Source organism: Amblyomma maculatum, chromosome 1 (genome assembly GCF_055883805.1).
Source record: "Amblyomma maculatum isolate TAMU_Amacu chromosome 1, ASM5588380v1, whole genome shotgun sequence".
Classification (NCBI taxonomy): domain Eukaryota; kingdom Metazoa; phylum Arthropoda; class Arachnida; order Ixodida; family Ixodidae; genus Amblyomma; species Amblyomma maculatum.
Window position 1 is genome coordinate 305,181,054 of NC_139344.1, and position 15,251 is coordinate 305,196,304.

General features: G+C 45.7%; 1 protein-coding gene across 11 annotated transcripts in view; it reads right to left on the minus strand.

Annotated features, from left to right (window-relative positions):
- LOC146206983 (uncharacterized) overlaps positions 1 to 15,251 on the minus strand; it is a 229,459-nt gene that overhangs the window by 109,251 nt on the left and 104,957 nt on the right. For all 11 annotated transcript variants that reach the window (XR_014704394.1, XR_014704371.1, XR_014704298.1 and 8 more), the window contains exon 9: positions 799 to 875. Coding sequence is in view for 2 of the 11 variants with exons in the window: in XM_084590907.1 (XP_084447033.1) it covers positions 799 to 875 (77 nt within the window). In the remaining 9 variants the exon portion in view is untranslated. The remainder of the gene's footprint in view (positions 1 to 798; positions 876 to 15,251) is intronic.

Here is a 15,251-nt window from a genome sequence, read left to right on the forward strand (position 1 = left end):
ATGTGATACCAATTATATGCCTTGTGTTTCAGAACCCCCCGGTAGGGAGCCCATCTTACCCATTCCAAGAGTTGTATGACTGTCCACAATGCATTACTGAAGCCATTTCTGACACTGCTTTTCACATGGAGCACCTTTCAATGAGAAAAGCTACCTCATCATTGGTGATACAGCCACATGCTTCACTGAGCAAATCACCTCAGTGAGAGCACAGACAGCAATTTATCAAACACAAGTTGCATCAGAAAGAGCTTTGCAATAGCAGGATAGAACACCTGCACACCAACCTAGAATGCATTTTTTTTTTCTTTACCACTCAAACTCTGCATGGCAAAATGCATCCAGTGAAATTCGTGGAGAGGAAAGCTGTCCCTCCTTGAAGCCAAAAGGCTACCTGCGCAGGCAGCAGCCCTCCTTTTAAAAGACTAACTTTGAAGGTCATGGAGGATGCCGTTCGAGCTCTAAACCAGAGTGGCCTGACATCATATCGCATGACTCGCCACAGCCACAGTCACGTCGCTGATCCATCACAAACAACGTGACGCACCGCCACAAGTGCGGCAGTCTTCATGCTGTACAGCTTTGGAGGTAGGGCCTCAATGCGCAACAGCATTAAACCAATTTTAGTAGTGAAATGACACAACTTTCATGAATTGCTCTGTAGGCCCCACATTCATTTTGAAGCAGTTTACCTGCCCTTCAAAAGCGCCAATATGATAGAGGACAATTTTATGCAAGGATAGCAAAAGAAGGAGACAAGGTTAGAAATCGGCAACCAATATAGAAGGGTCAACATACCGATGTTCTGTTTCGAGTCCTGTGTTGATCCTCCAGTTGTCGCAAGCCAAACTTGAGGTACTCCTCCAACTGAGGCACTATGGTGAAAACATTGTTTTATGAGCATGGAAAAATGCCAATAATGAAACAGATTAAACCCGCTGTAAACCACTCACAATGCAGTATAAAACCTAGTCAAGGTTAGGATGACCCTTTTATCATTGATCTCATTTAGTCAACTCACTATAACAAACGGATATTATGAATTACTGGCTATATTGAATACATGCAATGTACACAAGTGACTGGTGCACTTATGTCAAATCTTTGCCATATAGCATGGTGGCATAGATGATTGTTAGCCTTCTGAACCCGTCTACAGCACAATGGAAGCATAGAGTTTTGTAGCAATTATGCATTAATGTCACCGGTCATAGTGAAAAAGCTTTTGCTCCAACACAGTTTTCCACAGGGCTGTGATACAGAAAAGCCATCATTGTGAACTAGGAGTATTGTGCAGAGAAGCCAACTTCTTATTGTGACCTCCGGATTTCAAAATGACTTCCCTGCCGCTTTTGCGAGCGTCTGAATTATTTTCTTACTTGTTCACTATAATCAGGTTTGACAGTAAAAGCAAGCTGCATAGATGGCCAATGGTGTGTTTCCGGAGTCAACGCAAAGAAAGCTGTATATTATACCACTTATTTGGGTCTGACTGTTGTGCATTCTTGCACAAAATGCAAGCTGCTTTCTATGAGCACACTATGTAATGTACGTTTCACCACAGTGCAACGCACAAACTTGACAAATACCCTTGCCATAACACCTCCTTTAAAAACAGTTTACCCCACATGCCAGCTTAGAAGAAAAACTGTTTAGTAGCACAACTGCAGAACACAAAAACTGTTCAAAAAGAAAGCCCACCATGGCCAAGTAAAAAAGCCCTAAACTGAAATGGGAAACGCATAAAAATCATACAGTTGATCAAGAAATATTTCTATATATATTGTGAGCATGCGTCTGGCAAGTAACATGGCACCAATTGGCTTGTGGGACATTACAAGGACACATGGCATAACCGAGATAGCACGAGCTACTGTGCGGTGAGAAGGAAACCCATTTGGACCTTTGATTACGATTTAAACATCCATAGGCCATGCCGGCATGTTCATATCACTTGGTTTAAGTGGGACTTGTTGTCTGGTGGTTTTTAACATAACGTGGCAGCTTACAACTTGCTAAGTCGCAAAACTAAGCCGGGGTGGCAAGGGCTGGCGATAACAATGCCGATATAAATTGCGGAAGCTCGCAGCAGAAAGAAAGTATGATAATAATGGCCCGCAACTTCGGGTGCCATCCATGGACAGCATCGCGAGGCTTCTGTGCACTACATTTTGAAGGCTAGTCCCGCGTGCGTCATGGAGTTTGGGTGCGGCCCTTAAACGGATTTTATTTTTTTAATGTTTGCTTCGGGAAATAGGGGGTGTGGCCCATACATGGGTGCAGCCCTTACACGCGTTTATATATGGTATGTACTTCCAAAGCATATATACCAAAATTGCGCAAGAACACGAAGGATCCACAAGCGAAGCTGCAGACAAGAAGTACTTACAGAGATCCTCGCATGCTATTTGCCTACCACCGTTAGATAATAGTAAGGTTGAAAGTTGGGCGAGTTGAATCTGGTTCATTTTGAAGGTAGCGCGAAAAAACGAGGAACAAGAGTAGAAGAGTAGAGTGTCCTTCTACTCTTGGTCCTCGTTTTTTCGTGCTACCTTCAAAATGAACCTTTAGATAACTTCAACTCAAATTTCTTTTGTTGCCTATTTTAATTTCAACAACCGCGCTGTGGCTATGAAAAGGGGGAAGTCGGCCTCTAGGGTGGAGAAATTCACAAAAAAAAAAACAACTAATTTTTCAGGTATAGGATTTTTGCAACCCAGACTTTTCAAAGACCACTACAAATCAGTGAATTTTCTAAACCCAGAAGATGAAATTTTCACTGTAATACACGTAGAAAACGCAGATCAGTGCTTTATCTGGACCAGTTTTGAAGAAAAAAAAAACTGTCCCATTGCCATTACGCACAGCTGTGATTCTCTGGAAGAGATGACACGAAAGAGCAACTTTTAATTTTCAATTTCACACCGGCGCCTCGTGTTTACGCCTACTCGTTGCGAAACAATAACTGGCATAAAGAAGTCACGTGTGCTGCTATTAGCTAGTTGGCACAAGTTACACATGCAGGAGCCATCTGGGTGTTGCGCCTCGCAATGATGTCGGCATTGAAGTTCCGCATCGCACAGAGATTTGAAAAGAAGAGTTCCTCATTGCCAACATGAAGTGTGCCGCAAATGTACCGCCACCTGCATTGCATTGGGAAGTTCTGACCGGGCTAGGCATGACGACATCGGTCACACAAACTTCCTACAAGGGTCACATTCTTCACGACACCTCAAGATGGATGCAATGTGGAGGAAGACAAACTCCAACTGGGGCCGAATTACGCTCCAATCACATCACAAAAACTGTGACAAACCTGTCGATTAGCGCTGACCCTCAGTAGACAGGTCCACTAGTAAAAATCAGTGTCGAACTGGAACGAACGGAAAACCGGAACTGAACCAGAGTTTTCGCCCGGAACCGAACGCTAACTTTTTCCGCCATCTTGAAACTGAACCCAAACTGGAACTAATCAGAGGAACCATTTTTAACCGGTTCGCAAAACAGTTCTGACCCACTTTTGCTGGCAACTTCATTATGTTTTCTCGCTGTTCTCGCTTGGTTCCAAGAAAATCAAAATTATACTGAAAAATCGTGCGAAAAGATGACAAGAACTAAGGAAAATATATTGCTACATGCATAGCACCAATCTCTGATGTCGGGCTATCGTTTCATCCTGAACACGTGTGGCCATTGCACTATGCAACGGCGCTGCTCATGCAGAGAAACAATAGCATATAATTCGTAGGTTGAGTTATATATTTACATACATAAATATATAACCAAGTACAATAAAAAACAAAATGTAGAAATCTGTCAAAAAATGTCAGCAATCATTTTATTTTCCTATTGTTCTATGACATCGCAATGAGTCACATGGCACGTGCATAGCAGCCGTGTGCGATGCGATGCCAGCAGATGCAATTTGGTTGACCAAGACTTCAGAATGACAAACTGACGCAGATGGCGGGAAGGCCGCCTTGGGCAGCAATTTGCCGGTCTGTTCATGAGTTGTACCTGAACTTCGCACAAAAATTATTCCACAAGTCAATTTCCCCTTTTATCTTCTCTTCTTTTTGTCTCTAGCGATGTCTGCTTGTTTTATTTTACTTGGCAAGTTGAACCATGCCAGGAGTGAAGCTCCAATGTTCAAATGTGGTGAGGACCAGAGTGGAATTACTGGTAAGAGTATTAATTCACAAACTTTATTTGGTGTGCTATCGTTTTGGCCCGTAAAACTACGGTTCCAAAAAAGGATGCATTTCATTGCTTTAGCCACCATCACCGATGTGAAAACGGTAGAATTTCGATGACACAAATTGCATGGAAGCCCTGAAAATATTCGTATCATCCTGATTTGATATGATCCGATACAAAGTTTTACATGAAAATGAAACACAAAGTTTACTTGGCTTAATTATGTTCGGCTGAAAAAGTCAGTAATGCTGGCTTGCACTTTCCTGGGTTCGATGTCAACGATCAGCCCAGCCTGAAAAGAATAAAAACGTGCCGCAGTTTCATCACTCACACTGCCGGCACTGACGGTATGGCGCAGAATGTCAAGGGCATTGACAGGGTGTCTAGCAAATTACTATTTTCAAAATCCCTGACTTTTCCAGGCTTTCCCCGATTATTTCAGTTCAAATTCCCTGACGAGTGAAGGGCTCAAAAATGTAGTTGCTGATGATAATGAGCATAGACAAATTATTCTCAACAAAAAGCTATTTATTATTCATATTCTGTAATTTACAACAGCAAAAAGGCTGTCTTTAGTGTTAATGGCAATTAAGAAAGTCAGAAGTTTATTGAAAAATGACAACCGCACGATGCACAATTCTTTTTTCCGGAGGGTCACTGACTAATTCGCGTTTTCCCGGACATCTTCTAGCATTATTTTTCTAGGCAGTGCGAATAAGCATTAGAATAGAGTATAACTGCAGTCAAATGTCAAGGTACTTGTGACCAATATAGCACGGATCCCAGCCTAAGAGCACACGAGCCGCCCAGCCTGCAAAAAGCTGAGCCAATCCAATCCAATATGGCTGTGCGCGCTTCACAGCATAATTTGCTGATCGCTTTCGCGCTAGCCGCTGCCGGCGCAGTTATTCCTGCATTTTCTTGCGTACTACTCTCCCGCAGTGCTTCCGCATATTTTATTGAATATCCACCTCACGTGCGTATTGGTTCCTGTATTGTGGCAGCTCAGCCATGTGTTGGTGTCGAAGTAATTATTGCACCTTGCCTTACGGCGGCCGCGCGCTGGCGAAACAGCACAAAAAAAAAATTATCTCCATGAATAACATACTTGCTGTGTGCCAGCTTAAAGTGAAAATGCACTACAGAATATACCGTGCCGTTTTCCCTGACTTGGCAAAAGTTTTGATGGTTTCCCTGACATTTCACTGATATTTCCCAGTGCATCCTTCTTCGCTGTCTGATGACGACCGTTCATTCTTTTTATTGACTAAGTCTTCAATGGTTCGTAACCCGCAAGTTGCAACGTTGTCATGTTTCCCAACCTTTAATAGCCAAAACGTCGGACTCTTCGGCAATCTGCAGTGCTATCATGAACCCACATTTGCGAAAGCAGTTTGCGATCGTATGCGGAGTCATCTTGCCCCAGGAAATGGCCAGAAAATTAATTGCGTCCAGACGACTAATCCGCAAACTGTCATCTTTACGATCAATCTTTGAGAGTAACCGCCTCACTAAAAGGACCTTGAAATTATGTTTTACAATCCGGATTATTCCAGTCCAGCGTCTAACGGCTGCAGGTGGCTCGCCACGTTCGCAGGAAAGAACATGACATTGTTTAATGTCAGTTGCCTGGTGTGGGTGGCGCACTGGTCGACAAAGAGCAAGATTTTTCTATTCGTCGATGCTATTTTCTGATCTAAGCCGATCAGGAACTCTCGAAAAAAATCTGCAGTCATCCAGGCTTTCTTATTAGCTTTGTACACACAAGGCAAGTGTCCAGCCATTCAAAACCATCTCGGTTGCTTTGCCTTGCAGATAACAGTGAGCATGGTGTTGTAACAGAAAAGTACTGACACTATTTCTTTGCTCTTCTAGCCGCCGAGACAGGCTTGGCCCTTTACACACAAGCTCTTGCCCGGTTGCAGGTTGAAGAACACGCCTGCCTCATTGGCACTGAAAATGTCAAGCAGCGCGTACCCAAGGTCAGCGCCGGCAGCGAGTCAGTCCAATCGCCAACAGCTTTCTCATCCACTTTTTTGCGTTCTCCACAAACAGTTTTGTAAATAAGCCCATGCCTTTCTTTAAAGCGATGCAGTCACCCTCCGGACACTTGAAAATTTTCGACGGCAAAAGAAACAGCAATGTCTTTCTCTCATAGCACTTTGCCGTCCACGTTGATGCCAGCTGCAGTCACCTTGCGAAACCACGTTAGCAGAACTTCCAGCTTCACATGTGGCACTCTCTGCTTGACTTTAAACTGCTGAGCATTCTTCAAAATGACGCCCCGCTGCCCAACAATAGTGCAGAGCGTCGATGGGGCTAGTTCGCGAGTCGAGACGTTTTTTTCTTCAGGTCTTCATCAACTGCCTTCAAAATTGCGAGCTTCTCTAAGAGAAAGCACTTTCCGCTTCCAAGACATGTTGAATTTGAACGATCCGAATCTTGGCGCGCACTTCGCTAGAGTCCTTGTCCGCTCATGTTTAGACTTGAAGTTAAGGCACCTCTTTGTGCAGAAGCGATCACATTGATGATGATGCAGCTATCTGGGAGAAATCAATGCGTACACGTGTCAGGTGCCTCCAGCTGCAATGTTCAGCTCCGCTTTCTTGTGGGTATGCTGCAACAGCTGATCAATTAATTCCACAATTACTTGGGGGCACGGCACTGTTCGCTGCACAATGTTTACGATTACCCTCATGTTTCAGATGCTGTCGTGCTGGCTACCGCCCAGTGCGTACCCTTTCTCGGACTGCCAACCAACTGCCACATTCATCCTGCCTACAGCTAAACTCTGGAATCTGCTGTGGCTGAAAACTCCTTCAGTTGCCACAAATCCAAATCTGAAGCAATTGCAGCTGCCGATCTGGCAACATACAGCGTCACCGACATCACCAATCCCAAAACCAGAGCACATACTACTTCCAAGCGGTGCAACGCTGCAGCATAGAGGTAGAACATCCGTCTCGCATGCAAGAGGATCGTGGTTCGAATCCCGGTGCCGCGCAATTCTCCACCGGATCAACAAAAAGGAAGTCTGCCTGTCGATGGGATCGCATAAACAGGTTAGGGGTGCGACCTGATGCCGGTGAACACCTCCGGTAATGCACTCCCTCACCATAACAGGAGTTGGCAGCAACCTCCCATAATTAGTCCTACAGAACCCCGGCCCTCAGTCACCAGCAACTGTGAAATAACTGCCCACTGCGGCGGTCAGACCTGTGACACAGCGGGGGGGTGCTAACAATTTCTGGCTCCGCTGGACAGGCCGCCATTGGAAACTGACCCTGGCAACATTTAATGCTAGAACCCTAGCTAGTGAAGCTAGTTCAGCAGAGCTGTTAGAAGAACTAGAGGGTATGAAATCTGATGTCATATGGCTTAATGAAGTGAGAAGGCCGAATGAGGCATATAATGCACTGAAGGACAAGCACGTACTGTGTTACCGAGGTTTACCGAAGAAGCGAGAACTAAGAGTAGGTTTCCTTGTCAATGAGTTTATAGCGGGTAATATAGACGAATTCTATAGTATTAATGAGAGGGTGGCAAACATCGTAAGTAATCTTAATAAGCGGTATAAACTGAAGGTTGTACAAGCATACGCACCTACATGTAGTCATGATGGCCCGGCAGTTGAAAGCTTCTACGAAGATGTAGAATCGGCAATGCGAAAAGTAAAGACGCAGTATACTGTACTAATGGGTGACTTCAACGCCAAGGTAGGGAAAAAACAGGCATGAGACCAGGCAGTAGGTGACTATGGCATTGATTCTAGGAATAGCAAGGGGGAGTTACTAGTTGAGTTTGCTGAGCGCAGTAACTTCAGAATCATGAATACCTTCTTCAGCAAACGGAAGAACCGGAAGTGGACATGGAAAAGTCCCAACGGGGAGACTAAAAATTAAATTTACTTCATACTGTGCTCTAACCCCGCAATTATGCAGGATGTAGAGGTAATCGGGGAAAATGCGATGCAGTGACCACAGGATGGTAAGGTCTAATATTTGTCTAAATCTGAAGAGGGAACGAAACAGAATATAGTCAGATACAGGTTAAGAAAAAAGCGGCATCCAACTATCAAAGGACCCCCCAACCAATAGCTGCAGAGCTATAGCATAAGGTCACGGCTGACCGCCTTGCACCTACGAGTAGCGCTTGAAATGTGTTTTTTTCAAGTGAGTCCGTGCTGGCAAATAGTTCCTAAATGCTTCGTGAATTCCAGCAAAAATGCATGCATTTACTCCATTCGATCAACAGTCGTTTGCTCATCAGAGTACAACAGGTAAGACGCCGAATTCTGAAGGTGAATTTCAGCACAGTCGAGTTTTCACGAAACCGCTTTGTTGTTCTGCGCTTCCCTGCATGTCTTTTCCACCATGGAGCCCTACGGGGTGACATCGGAATGCATTTCATCCTTCTCGAGTGAGGATTGTGGAGAGTTAAAGTCCACACCTCGCATGTGGTACGAGAAGAATAAGAGCGGCCATATCATCTGCAGTTGCGGACAAGAGATGATCCGAAATGCATATGTTCGCTTGAGGTATCAGCACCCTGAACGTAGCGTGGAAAAAATGTGCGCGGCAGTGAGTGACCTTCTTGGAGTCAGCGTAGCGTTGGTGATGGATATCAAAAAGGAGGTGAAGGAAACTGATGAAAAAGTTGCAACGCCCTACCAGGAAAGAGACGACGCACGGAGGTGTATAACGACTTCACGAAGTGCGATCTTGTGTACATAGCTTTTTTTCGCCATAATGAGATCCCAAATGTGAAGAAGATTGCCGCCAATTTCAATTCTAGCGGCGACGTTACTCCCCTAAAGCCATGGACTGTGCGCCAACTGCTCCGTAATATAGGATTCAGAAGTGAGAAGAGAGGCCGGTACTCGCGGCTGATTGAGCGGGATGACATCGTTGATTGGCAGCAAAGATACCTACATGACATCGTGATGTACAGGAAGGAAAGCCGGAAAATATTTCTTCTGGACGAAACGTGAGTGAATGCAGGACACACTCTCTCGACTGTGTGGATAGATATGACTGTTGCTTCCCACCGCGACGCATTCGTGCGCGGTCTGACGACGGGTCTGAAGCAGTCGTCAGCAAAGGAGCAGCACCTGATTGTGGGGCATATTGGCAACGAGGACGGCTTCGACGGTTGCTTGGATGTCTTTCGCGGTAAAAAGACCGGCGACTATCACGAGGAAATGAATGGCACACACTTCAAGAGGTGGTTTCATGCTGTTTTGGAGAAATTGCCACAAGGTAGTGTTATTTTAAGGGACAATGCTTCGTATCACTCACAGTTGGAAGTACCAGCGCCTATGACTGCTTCTCGCAAGGAAATAGTGCAGGATTGGCTGACATCGAAAGGGATTACTTGGCAACAGAAAATGCTGATAAAGGAGCTCCTGAACCTTGTGGCCTCTGTAAAGCACCAATACATGAAATATCGTGTTGACAGCGCAGCCGAAAGGGTAGGGTGCGTTGTGCTGGGGCTTCCACTCTACCACTGAGAGTTCAACCCAATCGAGCTCATATGGGCTCAGATGAAGTGCAGTGTCTCAGCCAGGAATGCCACATATTTAGGATGGCAGATGTAGAGGTTCTCCTCAGAAAAGAAGACTCCAAGGTGACAGCAGAACGCTGGGCAAATGCTGTCGAGCATGTCATCGATATTCTAAAAAAGTTTACGGAAGACACAAGTGGCAGTGCACATGTCCAGCAGATCATCATCCATCTCGATGAAGATGACATGGATTCTGAAAGTTATGTGTCTGGAGTAAAGCCCCTTGAAGACTTGTAGAACTAGCACCTATTCACCAGTGTCCTTCCTACAAGTATTGGAACTCCATCGTCCCACTGCTGACTTTGCTACTGTTGAAAAAACAATGACCATGGCAAAAGCTGGTTCAGTAATGCAAGAGCGCAACAAAAACATGACAAAGAGGAGAAGTGGACAACGACGGCGCAGTGTTCAGTGTTTTTTTTTATCTGCTGTGATCAAACAAGTGGTGTGTGTGTCGTATGCCTGGCTTAGTGTTGCCATTCAGGTATAGCAGTGGGTATGAGGAAACCGGTTTGAGTGTTTCATTCCTGATCTTATTTGCTGTGATTAATTCAACAGTGCATACCATGTAGCTCACTCAGCCAAGATCGCCTTCTGATGTAGCAGTGACCACGGGAAAAGCTGCTTCAGTGTTTCATTCACGATCTCATTTGCTGTGATCATTATGGGGTTAAGTGGGCAAACATAATGTCATTTCCAGTGGGTTTAGTTTTCTTCAAGAAGTGCCATATTGAATGTATGGTGCTATATAGGGAAGAAGAGTGTCATTTGAGTCATTTTCTGGAAATACACAGTACATGAAAGCACGAACTGATGGGCGAGTTGGTTTTACAATGTGGTCATGAAACAGTGTAAAGGCTGCTACACCCGTCCATCTATGACACATTTCTGTTGGCAATGTGTCTCTCGGCCAACATATGTAAAAGTCATCTGAACCCGCAAGATGCACACATAGTCCCTGTGTTCTTCACATTAACAGTATGTTGGTGAATACTGGCGCCACAAATGAAAACTGCATGTAGTGCAACGTGCAAACCATCAGCATGTCCACTACTGGCATGTACCGATGCTATGCTGTGCCCGAAAATGAAGTAGCCCCCTCTCTTAGCAGCGCTGATTACACCTGATTGGTTGCCACAAGGGCCGTCATAGCGACTGAGTCTCTTTGAGCCCCCTGAATAAACGCATACCTACAGTAGCACAAATTGTGATTAATCATTGTTCACCATGGTCTATGACATACACAGATGCTGCCTGCATCATCATCAGCCCTGTATCACACCAAAAAAACTAGCTTTTGGTCTAATATCCCTACAGTACTGCTAGAACTTATCATCATCAGCCTGACTACACCAATTGCACGGCAAAGGCCTCTTCCATTTTCCTTCAATTGCCCTGGTTCTGTGCTAGCTGCATCCACTTGACCCCTTTTAACCTCATTTTTTAACCTCATCCGCCCACCTAACTTACTGCCACCTTCTGCTAAGCTTTCCTTTCGATGGAATCCAGTTTGTTACCCTAAGCGACCATCAGTTATCCTTTCTTCACGCTACATGTCCTGCCCATGCCCATTTCTTCTTGATTTCCACTAGAATGTCAGTAACTTGAGTTATTTCTCTGGCCCACACTCTGCACGTTTCCTATCTCTTAATGTTACCCCTACCACTTTTGTTTCCATAGCCCTCTGCGTTGTCTTCATCTTAAGTAGAACCCTCTTTGTTAGCCTCCACGTTTCAGCCCCATAGGTGAGTACAGGTAAGATGCAACTGTTGTATACTTTCCTCTTGAGTGATACCGGTAAGCTGCTAGTCATAACCTGCGAGTGCTTGCCAAATAGCGCTCCATCCCAATCTTATTCTTCTTGTGATTTCCTTTTCATGGTCCGGATCTGCGGCTACTTCCTGTCCTAAGTAGACATATTCGCTTACTACTTCCAGTGCTTCGCTACCTAACGTAAACTGCTGTTCCTTCCCTAGGCTATTGAACATTACCTTCAGTTCAATTCAGTCGGTCAGTCGTGTCCGACTCTTCGTGACCCTATGGACCATATCACACCACGCTTTCCGGTTTCTCACTATCTTCCTAACATCACATAACTTCATCTGCAGCGCCTCAAGGATGCCATCTAACCATCGCGTTCGCTGCCTACCCCTTCTCCGGTGACCCTGAACCTTTCCCAAAATCAAATCTTTCTCCAGCGACTCCTCTCTTCTCATCAGATCGCCAAAGTAGCTGAGCTTTAACTTTAGAATTTCACCCTCCAATGAGCAGTCAGGGTTTATGGTCAACAATATCGACTGATTTGATCTTCTGGCAGTCCAAGGAACTCTCAAGAGTCTCCGCCAGCACCACAATTCAAACGCATCAATTCTTCGGCGGTCAGCCTTCTTCACAGTCCAACTCTCGCATCCATACAGCACAACTGGAAAGACCATAGCACACGTTATACAGACCTTGGTTGGAAGACTAATGTCTCTCTTTCCCAGAAGCAGGCGTCTCCTAATTTCATGGCTGCAGTCTGCTTCCAGGGTAATCTTGGAGCCCAAGAAGAGAAAATCTGTCACAGCTTTCACTTCTTGTCCCTTGATGCTCCAGGACTTGATAGGGCAAGACGCCATGATCTTTGTCTTTTTAATGTTCAGTTTAAGCCCAAAATTCTCTCTCTCTTTTTGTACGCGCATCAGAAGTCTCTTGAGTTCCACTTCACTTTCTGCCATTAAAGTGGTATCATCCGCATATCTAAGGTAGTTGATACGTTTTCCAGCAATCTTCACTCCAGCTGAAGCTGAAGACTCGTCCAGACCGGCCTTCCTCATGATGCACTCTGCATATAAGTTAAATAGGCAGGGCGACAGTATGCAGCCTTGCCTCACTCCTTTCTCAATCGGAAACCAATCAGTAAGACCATGCCCAGTTCTGACTGTGGCCTCTTGCCCTTCATACAGGTTCCTGAGGAGACAGATGAGGTGAATTAGAACTCCCATCTCTTGGAGAGCTTGCCACAATCTACTGTGATCTACGCAGTCAAATGCTTTCGCATAATCAATAAAGCAGAAGTAGATGGGTTTCTGGAACTCTCTTGCCTTTTCCATGATCCAGCGAAGGTTGGCAATCTGGACTCTAGTTCCTCTGCCCTTGCAAAACCCAGCTTGCACGTCCGGAAGCTCCCGATCCCCATACTGCTGCAGCCTACCTAGGATGATTTTCAACATCACCTTACTAGCATGCGAATTACCTTAGTCTTCTGCATATTGATTTTCAAGCCTCCCTTTCTACTTTTCCTGTCTAGGTCATCAATTATTCTTTGCAAGTCATCCCCCGACTTACTTAGCCAGGCAACGTCATCAGCAAATCGCAGATTACCGAGATATTCTCTATCTACCCTTATCCCTGACTGCTCCCATTCCAAGTGTCTGAATATTTCTAAGCAAGCTGTGATTAGTACTGGGGAGATTGAGTATCGGCAGCCTCTAATACCAGGTTTCAGCAACACGTGCAAATTAGCTTGACAGAAGAGAAAACTGACAAAGGACCGTATTCTTAATACAGCACTGAAAATTAGAGAAATGCTAAAGGGTGCACTTCCTTATCTAGAATGCTCTAATTAGTTTCATAGCTTGTGTTCATGCAGGCGGCCATGCCAGGAAAGCTTATTTAAAATTCCGAGAGCTACTCAGATGACAGAAACACAGGGCAAGTAGCGCCTCTAAAATCACTGCTAAAGAAAATTTTCTAGGCACTGCTAGAAAAATTAGTGTGGTGCTTAATGTGCATGATCATGTGCAGTAGACTTTCAGTGCTGAATTTTATTGCTTGACATGCATTTTGGCAGCTGTCTGTACCAATGAAATGAAAAATTAGTGAAATGATAACGCATAGTGCCACTGAAGCACACTTGTGATTCACAACTGAAATGATGGAAGTGAATTTATAGCATTTAAAGATCATATGAAAATCTTTTATCTGAAGACAACTATACACTGTGTAGTGTCACACCAACGCTCGGTGACTGTCGACGGTGACAAAGATGACAAGCGTATGTCGAAAAGGCGCGTGCTACGAAGAGGACGGCTGACGAAGAAGACGCAAGAGACTGACGCGCTAGTTACACGTTCGACCAGAACACCGACCTCAGACTGAACATACTCTTACATTTGGTGGAGACTGCTCTTCGTTCCCTCCTCTCACGCTGGAGCTTAGCAGTCGCACACTCGCTCCGCCATTCGCTATGACTGAGGCAGCAAGCCAGACCGCTACACCATGCTTGACTGCTCCCACCGCTCCACCTACCATCCTGTGCTCTGGTGGGCTTTGCCAACGGGATCCCAGCTTTTTCAGTGGCGCAGATGACTAGGATGTGGATGACTGGCTATCCTCATATGAACGCGTAAGCGCATACAAGTGGGACGATACCACAATGTTAGCTAACGTCCTCTTCTACCTGACAGATGTGGCCAATTTATGGTTTCGCAACCACGAACCAGACCTGCCCACCTGGTCGGCCTCTAAAACGAGCTTTTCCGAGGTGTTCGGGCACCCCGCCGTGAGCAAACTCCGCGCCGAACAACGCCTCGAAGCCCGCGCTCAGCTTGATGACGAAATATTCACCAGCTACATAGAGGACGTTGTGGATCTTAGTAAACGTGTTAATCCATCTATGTCCGAAGCTGACAAAATCACCAAAATCCTGAAGGGAATCTCCGACGATGCGTTTCATATGTTGACGGCCAGAAACCCGCAAACAGTCGTTGAAGTGGTTCAGCTTTGTCAAAGTTACGACGTCCTCAGGAGGCAACGGGCTTCTACTCGACGTTCTGTCATGAACGATCGCTTATCCTCGCCTCCGACAGCATGCGGCCTCGCATCTGAACCACCTTCCCGAGATCAAGGCTTTTATACGGGAGGAAGTGGCTCGCCAACTGCCGCTCCTCCCTGTTTCTGCTGCAACCACCCCATCGCTAGATCCTGCACTTCGACGCACCATCCAGGAGCAAGTTGCAGAAGTTTTACCGCCAAGCTCTCAACTTACGCCTGTGACAGCCCCGCTAGTGTACGCCGCTGTCACCGCCAGACCACCACCGTGCCCTGTCGCGTATGCTGCGCGACACCTTGAGTGACATGCTGGCCATGTATATCGCGTCCGACCACTCAAACTGGGACCGGATTCTCCCTTTCGTCACGTACGCTTATAATACTGCCATACAAAGCACGACCGGCTTCTCCCCCTTTTTCCTTCTATACGGCCGTGAACCCACCTCAACTATGGACACGGTACTCCCTTATTACCCTGACACCTCCAAATCAACCACCGTCTCTCAAGCGGCAGCATATGCAGAAGAATGTCGCCAGTTGGCCCGATCATTTACAACCCAGAACCAAGGTCACCAGCAGTTCCTTCGCGCACCATCTTATCCAGCTCCTTCATACACCACAGACTCCCTCGAGTGGCTTTGGGTTCCTGCCCACCCTCCGGCCTCTCTACCAAACTTGCT